Below are 19,979 nucleotides of genomic sequence, written 5' to 3' on the forward strand. Positions count from 1 at the left end.
GTAATGAAACCTGTCAAACACAAGTTAGAGAGTTAATTCCGCTTAGTGGGAGAGGAGAAAATGGGTAGGAAAATGTTGAGAAAAATATTTTTGAAAGCTTCCTTTAAAGGGGAACTTTACCCTTTCAATCAACATTGACTATTTTTTATGCTCAAGCTGCTACCATTAGTAAATAGAGAGGAAGGTATATCATATATACTTGTTTTTAAATTTTTTTTTTCTTCAGTTACTTTCTGGTTTCAATGCCTAAGCAAATGATGTCATACATCCCAGGAGTCTTCAGGAGGGGAGGAGGGTCTTTCTCAACTAAGCCCACCCCCCTGCATGTCTGAGCTAAGGGCAGATGGATTTCAAAAGTAAATTATTAGATCACCATCTGAATCCTGAGTCGCCAACATCACAAATCACTGTAAGAAGAGAGAGACCCTTTTTGAGGAAAACTTCAACAAAAGAGGTACTGAGATAAAATTACAAAAATTGACTAATTTTATCTCGGTACTACTGCTTCTTTTTTTGACGTTTGCCTCAAAAAGTCCCTTTTTTGGGGGGTCTCACTTCTTTCAGAAGTGAATGCTGCATGAATCATCTGCCCGTATTCAAGATGGCCATAGACAGAAATGGTGGGGGGGTGTTTTTCAAAGTTATTTATCAGCAAAATAAAGAATGGAGCCATGGATGGACAAGTGAAATTTGCTTTGAATATTACAAATAAATGAACCACTTGGTAGCCGCGCTATAGCCGAATGACTGCTACAGCGCAGTTACCCAGTTCTGGGAGGGCGTCATGACATCCTTCCAGAATGCGCCAGGGGGCGTACATTTGGTGATCTCTGTAATCACTGTGTCCTACGGACACAGCTGATCATGTGATGAGGTAAAAGGCCAATCACAGTGGCCTTTTACCATGTGATTAGCTGTGTCCAATGACACAGCAAATCGCAGAGTAAATACACTTGCCGGTTATTGGCAGCACTTTCCTCACGCTGTCACAGCATAAGGAAAGTACTGCTGATTTACCGGCAGCTGTCACAGAGGAGATCGGCACTGATGATCAGCGCTGCCCATCAGTGCCGCCTATCAGTGACCATCATTGCAGCATATCCGTGCCTCCTCATCAATGCCCACCAGTGCAGCCTATAAGTGCTGCCTATGCATACCACCTCCTCAGTGCCCATCGGTGCTGCCTATCAGTGCAGCCTCATCAACGCACATCAGTGAAGGAGGAAAATTACCTGTTTGCAAAATTTTATAACTGAAACAAAGAAAAACTTTTTTTTTTTCTTTTTTTTTAAATTTTTTTGCTTTTTTTGTACAAAAAATGAAACACCTAGTGGTGATTAAATACCACCAAAAGAAAGCTGTATTTGTATGGAAAAAAAAATATAAAAAATTAATATGGGTACAGTGTTGCATGACCGCGCAATTTGTCATTCAAAGTGTGACAGTGCTGAAGGCTGAAAATTGTCCTGGGCACGAAGGGGGTATAAGTGCCCAGAAGGCTAGTGGTTAAACAGCAATTTTGAATAAAATAGACTTGTGCCTTTTTTTCTTTCAACCGATGTAATTTGAAGGACAGCAATATCTGTATATAAAGTATAGTACTATATGTACACATACATGAAATGTTATGGCAAGTATAGGACTGGCCAGATGGGTCAGACCCCCGTTTGGGTTTTAATTGTAAAATTGAAAAAAAAAAAAGTTGGCTATCATTTTTCAGAAGGTCAGCAATAATATCCTATATGAGCTATTAATGCTGGCTCTACTGCACTGAAATCCCTAGAAGTGTTGACAGTCCTGTCTAGTTTACTCCTGCTGGACTACAGAACACCCCCTTCTCCTAATCTCTATACATAAGGCAGAGGTGTTCTGTAGTCTAGTAGGGAAGAGCAGAGTCAGTGTTGTCAGCTCTTTATGGGAAGTTAGGAGTGGATTTCTAGCAATTATCAGGTATCTTTCTGAGTTTACAGTGTTTTTTATATAGACAAGCACAGGGTAATGTACATGGATTGTAGAGATGCACTGCTTATGTTTTTAATGTTCTTATTCTGCTCAGAGATGCACTTGAAATTAAGCCACCTCTGTAACTGCAGGCATTGTAGAGTCATTAATCCTCAAAGCCGACAGCAGAAGCAATCAAGTTTCATTCTCTCTCTCTCTGCAGTTTAGTTCTCTCTCCCTGAGCTTCTGTTATGTGGGTACATCAGAGTAGAAGGCTGCTAGGTCACTGTTGGGAGGGAGAGCTGAGCTGCTGAGTTACTGGTGAAAGGAGGGAGAAGGAGGACCTGAGTATCATGGTCACTGCTGGGAGGGAGGGAGCTAAGATGCTGGATGGAGGGAGCAGGGGGAAGCGGAGATACAGTGTCACTTCTGGAAGGAGAGAGCAGGGTTTGCTTAGCTGCTGGGAGGAGGAAGCAAAGGATCTGAGATGCTGGATCACTGCTGGGAGTAGGGAACAGAGGGATCTTAGCTGATAGATCTTTGTTGGAAAGAGAGGGCAAGGGGAGCTTAGCTGCTGGGTTACTGCTGGGAGGAGGGAGCAAGGAGGATTGTAGCTGTTGAATCTCTGCAGGGAGGAGGGGCCGAACTTCTGAGAGGACTACTTGAAGAACTTGATTGTCCGCTGTGAACTTGCCCCACAGTGCCTGCAGCTACAAAGTCAGAGAGGGCTTGTTTTATACATTCACTGCTTGTGAAGAATATGTGAATAGTAGAATGTCAATAGCCTGGCCAAAAATTTATCTGAGGCTCCAACAATACTTTTTATAATTACTTACTATGATTTGGAGGTCTAATAACCAAGTCCAGTGACTTCTGCATTTGGAAATGGGCCGGGCAATTCTAGCAAAAAAAAAACAAAGGCATTGAGTCAGACATGCACAGAGTGTATCAACTATATTCCAGCTAATAAAGCAAAATAATTCATGCATTCTCTCTCCTGTTCAGCATCCAGTAACCTAAAGCTGAACTAAAGGCTAATCGGTTGTACTAGCAAGGGATTTTCTGACAGCAGGAGAGAGCAGAATGACCTAGAGATGAATGCCTCACTACTTTCATTGTCCAATCACAGGGTAGGGGAGGGACAAGACCTCTAAGTGTTTAACTGCAGCAGAGAAAAATCAGGTCTTCTTCCCTGCCGGATAGGGATGTACAATGGACAGAAACACAAATTCTTCATCGGGTAAAACTGCTTGCATATGTATATTTCATCTGTTTAATTGACTGCTTGCCTGAAGATTTATTAAAAAATAATGCTCTTCATCTGAATGAGGCTGAGTTGTGGGCCCATTTGCACTACTGCATTGTGGTAATGCACTTTGTGTACATTGGTGCACTATGTTGCCATTAATTTAGAATATCCCCTCCAAAACACCTCTGCAACACAATACTAATGTGGTGTTGTGCATTCAAAAGCCCATTTAAAGAAATGGGCTGCCTTAAAGCCAGACTTCAGGAATTAAGACGCTTTTTAAAATGTGCTGGCTTGTTGTGGGTTTAATCAAACCATGGATCCATGGTTTTATTTCTTTTACAGCTGTCACTATACTTACGGTGCTCTGACAGGAGAGATACTCCTTTCGGTTCACATAATACTCTGTGATTGGGCAAGAGCAGAGGAGGGGTGGGCAGAGCAGCTGTAGATAACTGAAGGAGTTGAGACCCAAATGTCCAGCATCAGAGCGCTGGACGTATAGTGATAGCTGTACTCTCAGCACTCTGTAAAAATGCAAATTGTAAACTATAGAGGTAAGTCCACAAGGTGGCATGCACCTTATTGGACATAAATCATAGTAAGCCAGCACCTTTTAGAAAGTGGCTGAATTCCTGGACTTCAGCTTTAAATGTGTGTCCATAAACATATCGCAAATGCTCACCCTGATGCAAATGGGCCCTAATAGTGAAATAGATACAGCAACTGGGGAAAACATGTCAGGGCTGCAATTAAAACATTAAAGGTATTAATCCACTAGGGACCTGGGCATAAATCTATGCTGTATCAAGATGGTGCACTGCCATCCAGAAATTACATTACATTGTACAGGGCAAGAACCATGGCAGAGACAGAGGGAAGTTTTTCAAGTAGTAAATTAATAGAGGGTCTCTGGCTGTATCATTTAGGTACAATTTTAGGGCCTCAGAGATTCTAGTAACTCTTTGTTGACAAATGTAAAGCATTAGTTCATCCCTTTTAGTTAATTTTGTTTTTTGGGAGGTGCTTGAGAGCTAAACCACCTCCTATATTTCTGAGACCCTATTGGTAAAATATCTATGCTAAATTTATGGGTCTGCACTCCTGCTGTGGCCAGCATGAAAGACTCCCACCATCCCTGCTGGAATTTTTATTTTGTATTCTGGAGAATGCAACAGGAGGAGCTGAAACACACCAACATTGGCAGGAACACCCCAAACTCTCAGGTGGACAAGCATTTTGGCAGAGGGTTCTGAATAGCCAAGACATGTGAGGGTACAACCTTGACCACAAGGCTTCACCATAGGTTAAAATATCTCCTAGCTGTCCAATTAAAAGCGAACTCTAACATGTTACACTCCTTCCCCATGGCAGACAGATTTGTTGTTCTCAAAGGAATACGGTAATGGGAGTGCGGTAGTCAATACACTCGTAGTCCATTGATCATTGTAAAATAACGTAGCAATGGGTAAAAGGGTTGATACATCATGTAGGATGGTGCCCCGTGGTATCTGATGGCCCTGATCTAAACATAAACCATAATACAAATATGGCAGAGACAGCATGTGAATATGCAATAACTAAAATAATTCAAAATCCATGCTTGCTGAAAATCCACTCAGATTTCCCAAAATGGCTACCTGTTTCGACTTTAGGTCGGCCATACAGAAGGTACATGTGAGTTTAGCACAGACTGGGGCTTCCACCATTGGAAGTCTTGTATTAAGTGTCCAGACCAATTTCTTAGCTTCTATAGTTGGGCCCCTCACTGTGTCCAGGATCTGCTCATTGTCCCGCACCAGCAGAGTACACATTCTCAGTTCCATGTTATTCTCAGGAGTATGTTTTTGAATACTGACCGATGTCTGTAAAAATAATAAAATAAATAAGAATGACAGACAAGGTGGATGCAAAACCACACTATAAACTCTTTAAACATGAATGTATAATAAAAGCAGGAATATTACTTATTCTACTCTAGGGCTCTTCACCTTGTGGCCTTGGCCAGCACTGTGCAACCTTTGACTGTAGACAGTGGCATCTAGGTTAACTATCCACTGCCAATGCAGGCTGCTTGCTATGTTGTACAGCCCCACCTATTGAAGGTAGTGGGGGCAATTAAATGGAACCTGGCAATACATGGCTAGAATCTTGACTGAGTCCTGTAAATTCGAGCCACGGATGGCTTTGTTGACACCCCTTGGCTTGACAGACTTTGAAGGAGCTGAGTGGGGAAAAAAGTTGTCTAAACAGTGACTACAGCAAAGCGGCTTCCGTCGATGCTCTGGTATTTTGACAGCAGTGCGTGTTTGATGTCAGAACACAAAAGCCAGCAGCAGGAGATTGTCCATATGGACTTCTCTCATTTAGCCTACTGGGCTAAACAAGAGAAATATTTGGGTATGACTAGCTACCCTGTCCATAGCACTAAAAGTCCAGACTACTATTGGAAATACAGCATGTCATACAGAATGGGGTTGTGTGGAATACGGAATGTACAGCACATCATATATAATGGGACAGCATGTAATAAGGGATGTACAGCACAGTGTAAAAGACACAGCATAGAATAGGGAATACAGCACAGTGTGGAAAGTGGTCTTGTATGTGATAGGAAAGATATAATGCAGCATAAATAGTAGAATGAGGCCATGTGGAATAAGGAATGTACAGCACAGCATACAAAATAGAACGGTGTAGAATAGGAAACATATACTATATTGCCAAAAGTATTGGGACACCCCTCCAAATCATTGGATTCAATTGTTCCAATCACCTCCATGGCCCCAGGTGTATAAAATCAAGCACCTAGGCATGCAGACTGCTTCTACAAACATTTGTGAAAGAATGGGTCGCTCTCAAGAGCTCAGTGACTCCAAGCGTGGTACCATGATAGGTTGCCACCTGTGCAATAAGTCCATCTGTGAAATTTCCTTGCTACTAAATATTCCACGGTCAACTGTTAGTGGTATTATAACAAAGTGGAAGCAATTGGGAACAACGGCAACTCAACCACCAAGTGGTAGGCCACATGAAATGACAGAGCGGGGTCAGCGCATAGTGCGCAGAATTCGCCAACTGTCTGCAGAGTCAATAGCTAAAGACATCCAAACTTTGTGTGGCCTTCAGATTAGCACAACAACAGTGCATAGAGAGCTTCATGGTATGGGTCTCCATGGGCAAGCAGCTGCATCCAAGTCTTGCGTCACCAAGTGCAATGCAAAGCGTAGCATGCAGTGGTGTAAAGCACGCCGCCACTTTACTCTAGATCAGTGGAGACGTTTTCTCTGGCGTGATGAATCACGCTTCTGTCAGGCAATCCAATGGACATGTCTGGGTTTGGCTGTTGCCTGGAGAACAATATTTGCCTGACTGTATTGTGCTAAGTGTAAAGTTTAGTGGAGAGGGGACTATGATATGGGGTTGTTTTTCAGGGGTTGGGCTTGGCCCCTTCATTCCAGTGAAGGGAACTTTTAAGGCGTCGGCATAGCAAGACATTTTGGACAATTTCATGCTCCCAACTTTGTGGGAACAGTTTGGGGATGGTCCCTTCCTATTCAAACATGACGACTGCGCACTAGCGCAAAAAATCAGGTCCATAAAGTCATGAATGAGTGAGTTTGAAGTGGAGGAACTTGCCTGGCCTGCACAGAGTCCTGACCTCAACCTGATAGAACACCTTTGGGATGAATTAGAGTGCAGACTGTGAGCCAGGCCTTCTCATCTGACATCAGTGCCTGACTACACAAATGTGCTTCTGGAGGAATGGTCAAACCTTCCCATAGACACCCTCCTACACCTTATGGACAGCCTTCCCAGAAGAGCTGAAGCTGTTATAGCTGCAAAGGGTGGGCCAACTCAATATTGAACCCTATGAACTAAGAATGGGATGCCATTAAAGTTCATGTGCATGTAAAGGCAGGTATCCCAATACTTTTGGCAATATAGTGTATAGGACCGCATACAAAATGGGATGGTGTGGAACAGGCAATGTACAGCACATCATATACAGTAGGAGACAGTGTGGAATAGGGAATATGCAGCACAGCATACATAACTGTATAATGTGGAATAGGGAATGTACAGCACAGCATACAAAATGGGATGGTGTGGAATAGGCAATGTGCAGCACAGTGTACAAAACAGGACAACATGGAATAGAAAAAGAATGGGACAGCTCAGAATAGGATATGCACAGATTGGGGTGGTGTGGAATAGAAAATATGCAGCACAGCATGTACAGTAAAATAAGGCAGTGTGGAGTAGGGAATATATAGCACAGCATACAAAATAGGATGCTGTGGAAGAGGGAATGTACAGCACAGTCTAGAAATCAGAATATACAGCACAGCATACAAAATGGGTTGGTATGGAATTGGGAATGTACAGATTGAGTCAGAATAAAAAAGGAAACGTACAGCACACTGTGCAGAATGGGGCAGCATGGAATAGGGAATGTACAGCACAGTGCATAGAATTGGGTGTTGTTTAATAGGAAGCATACAGCACAGCAAATACAGTAGAACGAGGCAGCGTGAATATGGAATGTTAAGTAAAATGCATAGAACGAGGCAGGAATGTATTCATCACTGCTGGGTACACTGAGGGGGGTGGGTAGATGGTCTATAAAAGTGACAAAAATTCACAAAAGTGAAGTTGTCCTTTTTACTTTGTTTTGCCTATTGGGGTTGAATGGGGGCCAGCTTCTTTGACTGTTCAATCAAAAAATGTTGGTCAGAAGGGTGGCAACAGGGCCACCCAGGGAGGTGGCTGGGTCATGTCATCCTGAACTTGCTGAAATTTGCATATTGTATGGCCAGCTTAAGGCTTCGTTCACACCTATACAGTTTGCTTTTTGTCCATTTTGCAGTGCTTGTTTTGTGTTTTTCTACACAAGTTTTTTGTTCAGCTTTTTTTTTTATTTTGGTTGCAGTGGAATTTTGTTTTGTTTCTGGGCAGAGTAAAAATGCAAAACGCAAAATGCGGCAAAAATGCACTACCATGCACTTCAGCAGATTCTCCATTGAACAAAATCTCTGTTTTTCTTTAAAAACCTTTCCAAAAAAGCATAGATGTGAACATTGTTCCATTGGAAACCATGTTAAATGGAGTGTAGTGTGTTTCTGCAAAAAAACACTAAAAAATGCATTGGTGTGAATGGAGTTCCACTCACTCTGTGAAAAAAAATTAGTCAGCAGCTACAAAAACTGTAGCTGCTGACTTTTAAAAAAAAAACATCCACTCACCTGTCCCACAATCCCTTGTTGCCCCCACCGCAGCCTGTTTCACGGGCCGTCCTGTATTCCAGGTGCTGGCATCTTCAGTGTGCGCACCCGGCTGTGACAGCTTCACAGTCGGGTGCCCACTGCGCATGTGCGAATAGTGCTGCACTTCCTGAATGGTCCCGTTGTCTTCTGGGACCTGTCACGTGTCCCACAAGACTTTGGGGAGGGAGGGTAGGAGGACAACTTCCGTTTCCGATCGCAGCGGAAGTGGGAGCGTGTACCTGTCAAATTTGGGTACATGTCCTCCCCATCCGCTCCCCAAAGGTGCCAATCCTTAATGGGGAGCAGGGGACCAACCTTTAAAGCGGAACTTCCTTTTTGGGGTGCATCTCCACTTTAAGAGTAAATGCTGCACAAGGTACACCAATGAAGAGGCTGCAAGAGCGTTTGTGTTAGTAAACCTAGCACTGACCACCAGATATAAAGGGTGGACTGTTACCACGCTCTGCTAGGCGTACAGTTCTAGAGCGAGAGCAATAAAAGTACACCATACAAAATGAGCAAACTGCGCAGCAACAATGAGGACTTGGCCAGGTTGCACTAGCATACAGGACAGCAGTCCCAAACTTTTATCTTGCAAGTCTGACCTTGAGTAAGCTCCACCTTTTGAGTAAAGCTGACCACACATGGTTCATTCGAGGTGGATGGGGGAATCCTTCCTGCTGCACTATGGTATTCTGACAGTGGGGACATTCCCTGCTATCAGAATACACAGATCAGCGCTGCAGCCGCAGATCGGCCAACTTTTATCCAGAAGGGCGGTAGACTGACTTTTGTTGTTGTTGTTATTATTATTATTATTATACAGTATTTATATAGCGCCAACAGTTTGCTCAGCGCTGTACATTACAAAGGGGGACAGAACATGCGATGGTACAATAACAATACAATGAGATACACGAGGGGATCGAGGGCCCTTCTCTTTCGAGCTTACAATCTTGGAGGGAGGGGATAGTGGCACAGGAGGAGATAGCTGTGGGGGATGGAGTGGTAGGAAGAGTGGAGGAGGTCGGCAAGTTAGCAGGGGGTGGGGTAGGCTTCCCTGAAGAGGTGGGTTTTCAGGGTGCGCCTAAAGGAGAGGAGAGTAGGTGATAGTCTGATGGGTTGGGGCAGGGAGTTCCAGAGGATGGGTGACACCCTGGAGAAATCATGGAGGCGAGCATAGGGGAGGAGACCAGGGAACTAAAAAGAAGGAGGTCTTGTGAGGAGCAGAGTGTGTGTGTTGGGTGGTACTTGGATATTAGGTCGGTGATGTAATTTGGGGCAGAATGGTGTACAGTTTTGTACGTCAGTGTTAGGATTTTGAATTTGATCCGTTGCGCAATCGGTTGGTAAGGTGAATGAGTCTGGCTGCCGTATTCAGGATTGACTGAAGCGGGGATAGCCTGTGGTGAGGCAGGCCAGTGAGGAGGGAGTTGCAATAATCGAGTCGTGATATGATGAGGGAGTGGATGAGCTGTTTAGTGGTTTCTGGGGTTAGGAACGTGCGGATTTTGGCGATGTTGCAGAGGTAGAGTCTGCATGAGTTTGTTAATGATTGGACTTGGGGCTGGAAGGATAGGTTGGAGTCCAGAATGACACCAAGTACTCTGGCCTGCTTGGGTGGGTCTGATAGTAGTATTGTCGCTTCTCGGCCTTTTGGCTAAGATCAAGTGTAGTATCTGTTCTTATCAGTGTCCAGTGGGGGTGCTCCCAACCATTCTAGCTTTGCGGGGATGGTTGTTGTATAGTACCCTCACTGGTATGATGGGGGTCCGGAAGGCTGGACCGGAGGGACAGAAACCAGGGAGCGCCACGATTCGCTCTGGGGCCTTGGGAGTAATTCCTCTGGGAAAGCTGGAAAGACCCAGTTCCTCCTGATTTGGATGGATCTACCTTGGTCTGGCCAGGGGCTGGGGAAGCAAAAAGTCCGCAAACTCAGTGCCCCCTGGGGAAGACGCTCTCAGGGGTTTCACTAGTAACACTTGGGTGTGGGGCCCCACGGTGTGAAGATGACACATGGCCACTGTTTTTCACCTCTTTTTGCACAGTGCCCTAAGGACCAGGTCTTTTGGCTAAGTCCAGGGCAATTTTTGCTACGGGCCTCAGGGCCTGGTCTGTGCACAATTCGGCACGGTACCACTTTTTTATTTTCTTTACTATTCTATTTAGTTATTATGCACTCCCACGTTTTGTCACTTTTTACTTTACTTATGTGTGTGTTTTTCACGGATGGAGGGTGTGGGTCCTCCGGCCTACCCTGAAGTCTAGGGGGAGGATGTGTGGCCTTTTGGTTCCTTCCTCCCCTGATCCCTAGGGGGCTTTCTCTTCGGGAGAGCCCCCTTGCCTAGTACTGGATGTCCGGCTTCGGCTGGGCATAAGGAACGGTGGTCCACCAGGCCTTTTGGCCAGGAGGACCAAATGGGAACCTTGTCCCTGTCAGGAGCTTCGTGCCCCGGGGGATCAGGGTAACGGTTCAACCCCTCCAGGGGTAGGACAAACACACCCCTAAGTGCACTTTTTCGTGTGGTGTTCGCACTTGCACATTTTTTGTGATCACTTACGGGTTTTTCGTTGTAGTTTGCACGTTTGCGGACTTAAAAAAAAAAAAAGTAGTATTGTTGGACGTGATGGAGAAGTCAATGGGGTGTGCTGTGTGGGCTGGGGTGAAGACTAGGAGCTCGGTTTTGGAGAGGTTCAGTTTAAGGAAGTGGAGCGACATCCAGTCTGATATGTCGCTCAGTAGGTTTGTGATTCTGGGGGAGACTGAGGGGGTGAGGTGGGGGGGTTGAGAGATAGATTTGTGTGTCGTTGACATAGAGGTGGTAGTTGAAGCCGTGAGAGTGTATGAGTTGGCCAAGGGAGAAGGTGTAGATGGAGAAGAGAAGGGGCCCGAGGACGGAGCCTTGAGGGACCCCAACAGAGAGGGGGAGTGGGGGGGAGGTGGTAGCGTTATAGGTAACGCTGAAAGAGCGTTGTGATAGGTAGGATGAGAGCCAGGAGAGAGCAGAATCTCTGAGGCCGAGGGAGTGTAGTTTTTTGAGGAGGAGGGGGTGGTCGACTGTGTCGAAGGCCGCAGAGAGGTCAAGGAGTAGGAGCACTGAATAGTGGCCATTAGCTTTGGCGTTTAGAAGGTCGTTGGAGAGTTTGAGTAAGGTGGTTTCGGTGGAGTGTAGAGGACGGAAGCCGTTCAACTGCAGTGGCCACACATCTATCAAAATTTGGCGAGTCCCTGCTGAACCAGCTGATTTTTGATCCTTAAGTTTCCAGTGATAACTGTACTAATAACATGAACTCTCTTGTTCCCTGATCTGTATAGGTTTGCTATATTTGCCTGTTATGCTGGCCGCACACATTTAAATCTTATTTTACAATCTGCACAATCTTCTTTCAATTCACCAAAATTATCAATAGACCTACCTAAACAACACATTGCTTTTATATTCTATCAAGCAGGTCCTTTTACCACATAGTATTTGGTAGATATGTTGGAGATCATACAATCAGATTGTTAGGCATACTGCCAGCAAATTTAAAGCATATTTGGAAACTTGGTGTATAATTCATATGATAGCACAGTACAGCTTTGGCTGTTGCAAGATTCATGTTGTAATTTAGAATCTGTGTTTTATATAGAAATGAACAGGACTGCCTTCATTTATATTAGCTGCTGTAAAAGTAAAAAAAGAACTTGCCATCACTTGAATAGTCTGGTCTGGATCCAAAGTGGTTGTGTTCTGCTGGAGATCAGGACCATGGCGCAATTCTATTTGGATGGTGGGACTTTCACAATGTATATACTGATGAAGAACAAAGAGAAAACATTTTCTATCTCATCTCAACAGTAACTGTTTCTAAAACTGGTGTTTATATCATCATGTTGGAGATCCACAGATACATTCAATGTTTATGCAGTAAAATGAGCCATGTGCACATACAGTATATTACTAACACATATTTTGTGATCAAAGACCAGGGAAGTGGGTTTGTAAGGGGGTGTTGGCATCATTCCCATTTTGCCCCCTGGGTGGCACCCTCTCTTGGCAGGAGTTTGGGCGGAAAGTACAAAGACAGGAGCTCAGTTCCCTAGTTGGGGCCCTTTCTGCAAAGGTGTAAAGCTTTTAGTGTCTGGTATTTCCTGGTGAGAGAATACCTATTGAGGGCTAGAGTAGGACTGAAACTGGAGACAGAATTAGCAGTGTGCTCAACTGGGTTGAAGTTCTGACCGCAGTCAAATACCAAGGTGAGAAGCCAAGTATGGAATATAATGTGCTCTGAAATTATACGTTTGCTGTCATTGTCTGCCCTTAATCTGGAAAGTAAAGTTTTCAAATGCATTGACCTATCTGAGGAACGGTTAACCGGTTTGACCGGTAAGCAAGCGGGGTAGAGTGTGGGGCATAGAACTGTATATGTGCTGGTAGAGGTACACGTAACGGCTCTCCTCAAATGTGGGGACGTGTACTAACATTGGAGAAGGACAACTAGGCCTATTAGTGGCACTCATGATTGGAACTTATTGCCCACATAGGGATAGCCCCTAATACAGGTTGATGGTGTGTAAATATTTTATACCATCTGGTTAGACTAGATTTTGGGATTGGATGGTATTATACAGGATTTAAACAGTACCAACAGTTTGCACATTGCTTTCGGCCAGTTCTGCCTAGATAAGTGTATATGAATTAACTTCGGCATGTAGCTGTCCTCTAGAAGGCATAAAGAAATTTGGCTGGCTGGAAGTGGATGGCCAACCATTTTACATCCTTTTGGCCAACCACTTCTAGATGGTTAAACATGCAGTCAAGGTTCAACAATCAGTTGGCAAGTCTCAAAAGGCCTCCTATGGGTTCCTGCAACAAGTATCCTATGGATACTAGCAGCTGAGATCCCAGATGTTACGATCAATGGTGGCATTTCCAATATCAGGCTGAAAGGAGCCATGCATCTCTCCCGCTGGAAGTATCTACCTGACAGTATCTGCACATCCAGTGGTTATCTGCTGTTGGGGACAGATGATTGAAAGTTGGACACCATATTCTCTTCTTGAGTTGGGGAGTCTATTGCTCCTGACCCTGTGGCTTTCCCTAGACTTTGTCTTACTTTTTCCTTCTCTCTCCTTTCACATGGTTTATTTAGTGAAGACCGATTGGTCGTCACCTGCTGTAGATACCATAATGATAGTCCTATGATTCTTTGGAAAATATTTCCTCAGGATAGGGCTCTCTACACTTTTGTTGTTTCTTTTGAATGTGTCCTATGTATTCAATAGCATGATTGCAGGCTTCACAGCCTTCTGCCCTATGGTGCATCATCTAGGCCCCTGATTGGGCCTTATATGTGTATCTATGTGTCCAAGTCAGGGGCGGACTGACAACTCATGGGGCCCCCGGGCAATAGGGGATCATGGGGCCCCTGTGTCCTCGCCCCCACACCCGAAAAAGACAATGAAAGGTACCAGGGGCATAGGCCCCCTACTGACCCTGGGCCCTCGGGCAGTGCCCGAGTGCTCAAATGGTCAGTCCGCCCCTGGTCCAAGTATATTTCCATGTCCTCTATTTGCTGGTGCAACTTTGTATCATATGAGTTGTTTTGATTTGTATGGTTTTTTTTTTCCACCATGTTTAATAAAATGTTTGGTACCAGAAAGATGGACACAATATATATCTGGGTTTCTCAACTAGGGTTCCTCCAGAGGTTGTTAGAGGTCCTTTGAGCAATTTCTGCCTCTCGGATAAGTTCCCACTGACACCATTGATCTTTTTTGCTATCTGTAAGGGGGTAATTCTTCCACAAGTGTAAGTAGCATTCTTCTCACGGACCATCACACCAAAAAGCTACTTCCTCTGTATTGAAAAGGTTGAGAGAGACTGCTCCATATACTGTAATGCAAGATTATTCAGCTGCTGACCGACTACATGGTAATAGAATTTTGTTTTTTGGTCATTCTATATGTTACAGTGGAAGACCAACTGGTGACAACCAGGGCAGACAGTGGGGCATGAATGAGAAATCCTTCCATCTGTCCTGCAGCAAGCTACAAGTCCTTGTTAGGGAGATGAAGTGGGAGACACAGATTGGCTCAGGAGAGGTCCTTCATCCGACTCTCAGCTGATGGTCAGAGTACGGCTTATCAAATGGTGAACAGTAAGTATTCAGTTTTAAATATAAGCGTGCATTACCAAAAAGTATATTTTATAGCTGATCAAATCAAAGGCACTCCAGAAAGTGACAGGTCTTATAAATTATTAACGAAAATTCTATTGTAGACCAGTTCTATGAAATGCTTGGTCACATACCTCTTTTCCCGATTCTCCTTTTATATTTAGCTGAAAAAAAGGAAAAGAAAAACGGAAATTGTAAACTAAAGAGTTATATATGCCGTTATTGCAAATAGCTGTGATACAATGTGCAGCAAAAAGAAATAATAGTCATAGAACTGAACAACCCCACCTGTTTCATGTTCTAATGGTCAGTGCCTCATTGGCTTCTCTATTTTTAGTGCAGCAATTGTTGCTTTTTCCAGAACCCCATACATCTTGGTATTCATTTTCTATCAGATACTGAAATTTTCTGTGGCAGATTGAAGCATTTACTAGTCAGGTTTAATGTAGTCAAACATACAGGAAATCTGCTGAGCTGTGGGTAACTACCAGGGGCGGACTGACAACTCATGGGGCTCCCAGGCAATAGGGGATCATGGGGCCCCTGTGTCCTTACCCAAACTCAAAAAAGCCTATGAAAAAGATACCAGGGGCATCTCATGGGGCCCCCTACTGACCCCGGGCCCTCAGGCAGTGCCTGAGTTTCCAAATGGTCAGTCTGCCCCTGGTAACTACTCCAGCCCCTTCAACTTGTGACTTGCCTTCATGGCTCGTCGTTTAAAGTGGTATTAAACCCAAAAGTCAACATGTACTATATTGCAGCGTACCAATTCCTAAGATGTGATAGCTGCATTAGTTTTCTTTTTTTTAAGCTTTCCTTCAGACTCACTGGGTGAGTCTGCCCATATGTCTATTGCTTTTCAACAGGACCAGCTGTCCTGCAGGTCTAGCAGTTATATGGTTGAGACAAACTGTTTACCACTGACAAGGGTGCTTACAATAATCAGCTTTTATTTATGTAAAACCTTTATCCAAAGATGAAGAAAAAAAATTACTGGAACTGCTTAAAAATTGTTAGCTGAAGTTTTGGCTTTGATTTGTTTGTGTATTTAAATCGGCTAGTACATCTCACACTCCCTTCTCTCTAGACTGACAATGCTGCCGTCCAAAGGTGTCCCCTTTGATCCTTCATGCAGAGTGGAGGCGCTCTAATACAGCAGGTGAGTTACTGGCGAGATAACCAGGTGAAAACAGAGAGGAAAAAGACTAAAAATATTGCAGCCTACCAGTCCTTAGATGTGGTGGCTGATTACATTTTTTTTTTTTATTTTTACAGTTTTTTTTTCACTTTTATTTTAACCTGGTAATCCTTCCATTAACACACTTCCTGTCCTAGGGTGACAACCATACTGAGCAGCATTGTCACCCTAGGACAGGAAGTGTTAAATAGTTCTAACACCTCCCTCTGTTCATAGCAGGGCAGGTGTTTTGTAGTCCATGGAGATAACAGGGAACAATCCTAACTAATATCCAAAGGCAGAGAGCACAGGGATTTGTTCATAGATATAATAAAACCCCTTCCAATGGCATAAAAGTGTTACTAAACCCACAACTGTAAAATCAGTCTGTATATGCAGTAAAGCATGCTTGTTATACTCGCTGTGGAAACTGAGGGGATAATCCTCCACATTGTGTAAAAAGGATGTTTGATCCTGTTTTCTCTGATCCTCCCCTTCCTCCAGTGTCTCCTAAATATCTCCTGATGAGACATATCGTATGGAGACACTCTGCACATGCTCAGTTTAGTGTGTATTGCTAGAGTTTTTTTTTTCTTGGGAGAGTGCGTGTGATCAGCACAGGGCCAATTGGCACTGTCCAGACAGAGGACAGGGGTCCTGCATCCTCCTACAGGAGAATGAAAGCTGTAACCAGTGATCTACTGAACACTGCAAGAAGTCACAAGACTGCTGATGAGAAAAGGTATTTAGCAGTTTTATAATTACTAAAATAATTGCATTTTCATGTTGTGTGTATTGTGGGAGACCAGATATAGTGAATGCCGGGTCCAGGGTTTAGTAACACTTTAACAGACGGAATAGAATTTTGTTAGAGTTTACATACACTTTAGGGTAAACCCTGCAATTGTAATATGCTGATCATACTTTCCCTTTTTTATAGCCCCCCAATTTACTTACCGAGTTTAACATATACCCATTCCTGTAATTGGACATACATTCGTTCCTTGAGGCAACCAGCACAAGCGAGTTGTTCTCCAGTTTAGCAGTACATTTAGGGTCCTCCAGGTGTATGTTCTCCGGTTCGGGAAGCTGACAATTGAACTAGGAAGCAAACATAAACTTTTTTGAGCTTTAGTACTTCCTCCCAAACAAACCTCATATCATGTGTTGTTACTTTAAGCCTAGGCCAACGTAAATTGGTTGTAAACCCTCACGTATACCCAGTGAAGTGACTGGCCTCAGGTGATACACTGAGATGAAACCGATCCTCATACATACGTTGTACTTGTTTATCTATAGCTGTCTTTCCCCCACATCCATTCAAAGTGTTGAATTTACAGAGGATCTCTCAGCTCTGAAAAGCAGGGGGCAGGGAGCTGAAGTTACATCAGTGAGGAGAGCTCTGAGAGCTGATTGGAGGGAAGGGACCCCCACATGGCTCACGGGAATTAAACTGAAGCTGTCAATCTGCTGGAGGTCAATCCCCTGTCACCATTTTCCTCTTGGTGTCAGGAAAACTCATCAGAAGTGCTTTTAGCAAAGGAACGAGGCAGTGGACAGAAATGACACTTAAGGGGAAATTCAACTTGTTAAATTAAGCTTTGACAAAACCTGGAAGCTGATTAGTTCTATTCAGAGCTGCACCAGATTGTGCACCATGCAGCTTTAGTAAATCACCCCATTAGTGCTCTGAATTGAGACACACTACAGAGGGATATGCTTTGTTCATATTTCATGTCTGAGGTTTACAACCACTTTAAATGTCTGAGAGACATCCTCCGTATCAAATGGGCAACTTGCCACTAAAGCTGGCCATACACTAGCATTTTTTTTTGAAGAAACGTTTATATAAACATTCTCAGTACACAATGACATGATGAATGTTGTTTGAAAGTCTTTCCAAAATCAAATGTGAAAAGCAAACAAACTTTTAAACTAATAAACTTTCTCGAAGAAAAACATTAAGTCTAGGTTCACACCCATGCAGGTTGCGTTTGAGCCGTTTCTGCATTGCGTTTTTTTTAGTTTTTTTCTTGTTGCTAGGCAGATTTAAAATGCATCAAAAACGCAATACATACTTTTCTGCAGCGTTTCCATTGAAGTCTATAGAAACAAAAAGGCAACTTTTTGCGTTCAAAAAAGTCCCTGACCATTTCCAAAAAACACACCAGGTGAAAATGCTGAGATGTGAACATGTCCTATAGGAAATCATGTTAAATGGACTGTACTGCGTTTCTGCAAAACGCTCCGGAAAATGCATAGGTGTGAACCTAGGGTAACTGTTAGAAATCCAGTCGAAAAATTTTCCATGCTGCTCCTTTGAATTTTCTTGTTGCTGCGGTCAAAAATGATCATAATAGAATAATCAGACAAACTTTCTTGAAATGAAGCATTTTGAACAAAATTCTACTAGTGTATATAGAAGGAATCTATTGGCAAACTTGTGATACTCTCATACTACTGCCTTCTTGGTTGACGTAATCGTCAAATCTGGAAATTACAAAACATAGACAAATCTGTAGTGTAGCAGCCTCCTAGATAGGTGCTAGGATTAGTTGGATTTGGAAGGAAACAAGAGAAAAGAGGGCAGGCTGGCCTAGTGCATTATCCCAAGGGAGTTTATTATAGCTGAATAAGAACATATATGCTCGCAAACAAAAGTTTTTGGGTTACAATGATATGGAAATATATTCAAAGACAAGCCCTCTTCCTCAGAGTCAAAAAGATGGGATCCATTTGATACATCTTAAATACCCTACCGACCATATCATGAGAACCATAGACCTCACCCAAGGGGTGGACGACCACAGCGAAATCACATGTCCAGGCTGCTACAAGAATACACTATCTAACTTCCCTCCACCATGCCAGACATAGGGCCACCAGCATGCTACACAACTCCGCCATATTGAATACAGAAAAATAAAAATAAAAGAATTAAAAAAAAAAAAAAAAAATGATTTTGTTGCCGTCTCCTGCCCCCTGGGATGAAGAGGAGACTATGGTTCTCATGGCATGGTCACTAAGGTATTTAAGATGGATGAAGTGGATCCTTGTCTTTTTGGTTTTAAGGAAGAGGTCCTGCCCTTGAAATGCGTAAGCCAGTGCAGATTCCCAGAATGTGTCTACTTGGTGTTTTATATTCATCTGGGATCTAACCACCTTTGTGATTGTAGACCACTATTTCCATATCATTGTATCCCAAGTTTTTGTTTGTGACTATATATGTTTTTACACACTTATAATAAACCCCCTTGGGATAATGCACTAGGCTTCTTTTCTCCCCAGCCAGTTGAAGGCAGCAAGGTTGCTTAGATCCCTTGGCTATCTTGTTGACACAAGGACTGTTATGAGTCCTCCACACTCATGCACAGGAGATTTTGGAACTGTATTAGATTTGGTGCTGGCTAACTGTGTTCAGTGGAGCTGGGTATATTCTTGTCGGGTAAATTTTAGCTTGCCTCACTGTATTCAGTGTGGCTGCAATTGATTAGTTAGGTCTGTTCAGTGTTCTCAGATGCTTCCAGTCTGATAGCTCCCTTTTGCTTTTCAGAAATCAGTAGAACTTTCTGGATTATAGGTGTGGAGCTATGTAGATGGCAGCATGCATATTGATACAGCCCTGGCCAATCCCAGGGAGCAAAGCCCTGATGGCTGCTGGGAGACTGTATATATTCTCTTAGCACACTGAGCTCAGGGTCTTTTCCTGCTGAGGATCAGTCCAGCCTGAAGGGCGGCTGCCCTCCATGGCAACAATGTCATGTGCTCACTGTTCGTGCTGCCCCAGGTGGGCTACCTGAAGGCCTGAATGCTGAAGCTACTTAGAGCTGACTGAAGATCTAGTCTGTTTTCACTGGAGGAAAGTGTCGCTTAGAAGTTGGAAGGAGGCAACCAGCTTTCCCTGGACATTTTGTGAGTATACACTGTTTAGACATCTTAGAGACTTTTGGGTTAGTGCCACCCCTCCCTACCACCACCACCTTATGTGCTAGAGAGCCAGCTGTGTGTTTGCTAAAGGGGGCATCGGTTTTTGGCTATGACTAAGGCTACACGCTGAATGGCGTAAGCCCTGTATTATTTTGTACTTAATCTGGATTCCTTTTATCTACATGAGTGCTTTTAACTACTACAAGCCTATAAGTTTGCTTTATGCTAGGACTTTTTTTCAGCCTTAAAAAAAGGA

At 43.6% G+C, this 19,979-nt stretch overlaps 1 protein-coding gene and 1 pseudogene across 1 annotated transcript in view; one reads left to right on the forward strand and one right to left on the reverse strand.

Moving 5' to 3' along the window:
* ENG (endoglin) overlaps positions 1-19,979 on the reverse strand; it is a 90,977-nt gene that overhangs the window by 13,266 nt on the left and 57,732 nt on the right. Inside the window, exons 9-13 of the mRNA XM_089669004.1 lie at positions 16,754-16,897; positions 14,754-14,783; positions 12,150-12,254; positions 4,831-5,055; positions 2,778-2,841 (exon numbers count right to left, since the gene is read on the reverse strand). Coding sequence (XP_089525130.1) covers positions 2,778-2,841; positions 4,831-5,055; positions 12,150-12,254; positions 14,754-14,783; positions 16,754-16,897 — 568 coding nt within the window. The remainder of the gene's footprint in view (positions 1-2,777; positions 2,842-4,830; positions 5,056-12,149; positions 12,255-14,753; positions 14,784-16,753; positions 16,898-19,979) is intronic.
* On the forward strand, positions 10,098-10,213 carry LOC149469484 (U2 spliceosomal RNA; annotated as a pseudogene).

Source organism: Staurois parvus, unplaced genomic scaffold (genome assembly GCF_062004578.1).
Source record: "Staurois parvus isolate SC_StPar_1 unplaced genomic scaffold, SC_StPar_1.0 ptg000068l, whole genome shotgun sequence".
Classification (NCBI taxonomy): domain Eukaryota; kingdom Metazoa; phylum Chordata; class Amphibia; order Anura; family Ranidae; genus Staurois; species Staurois parvus.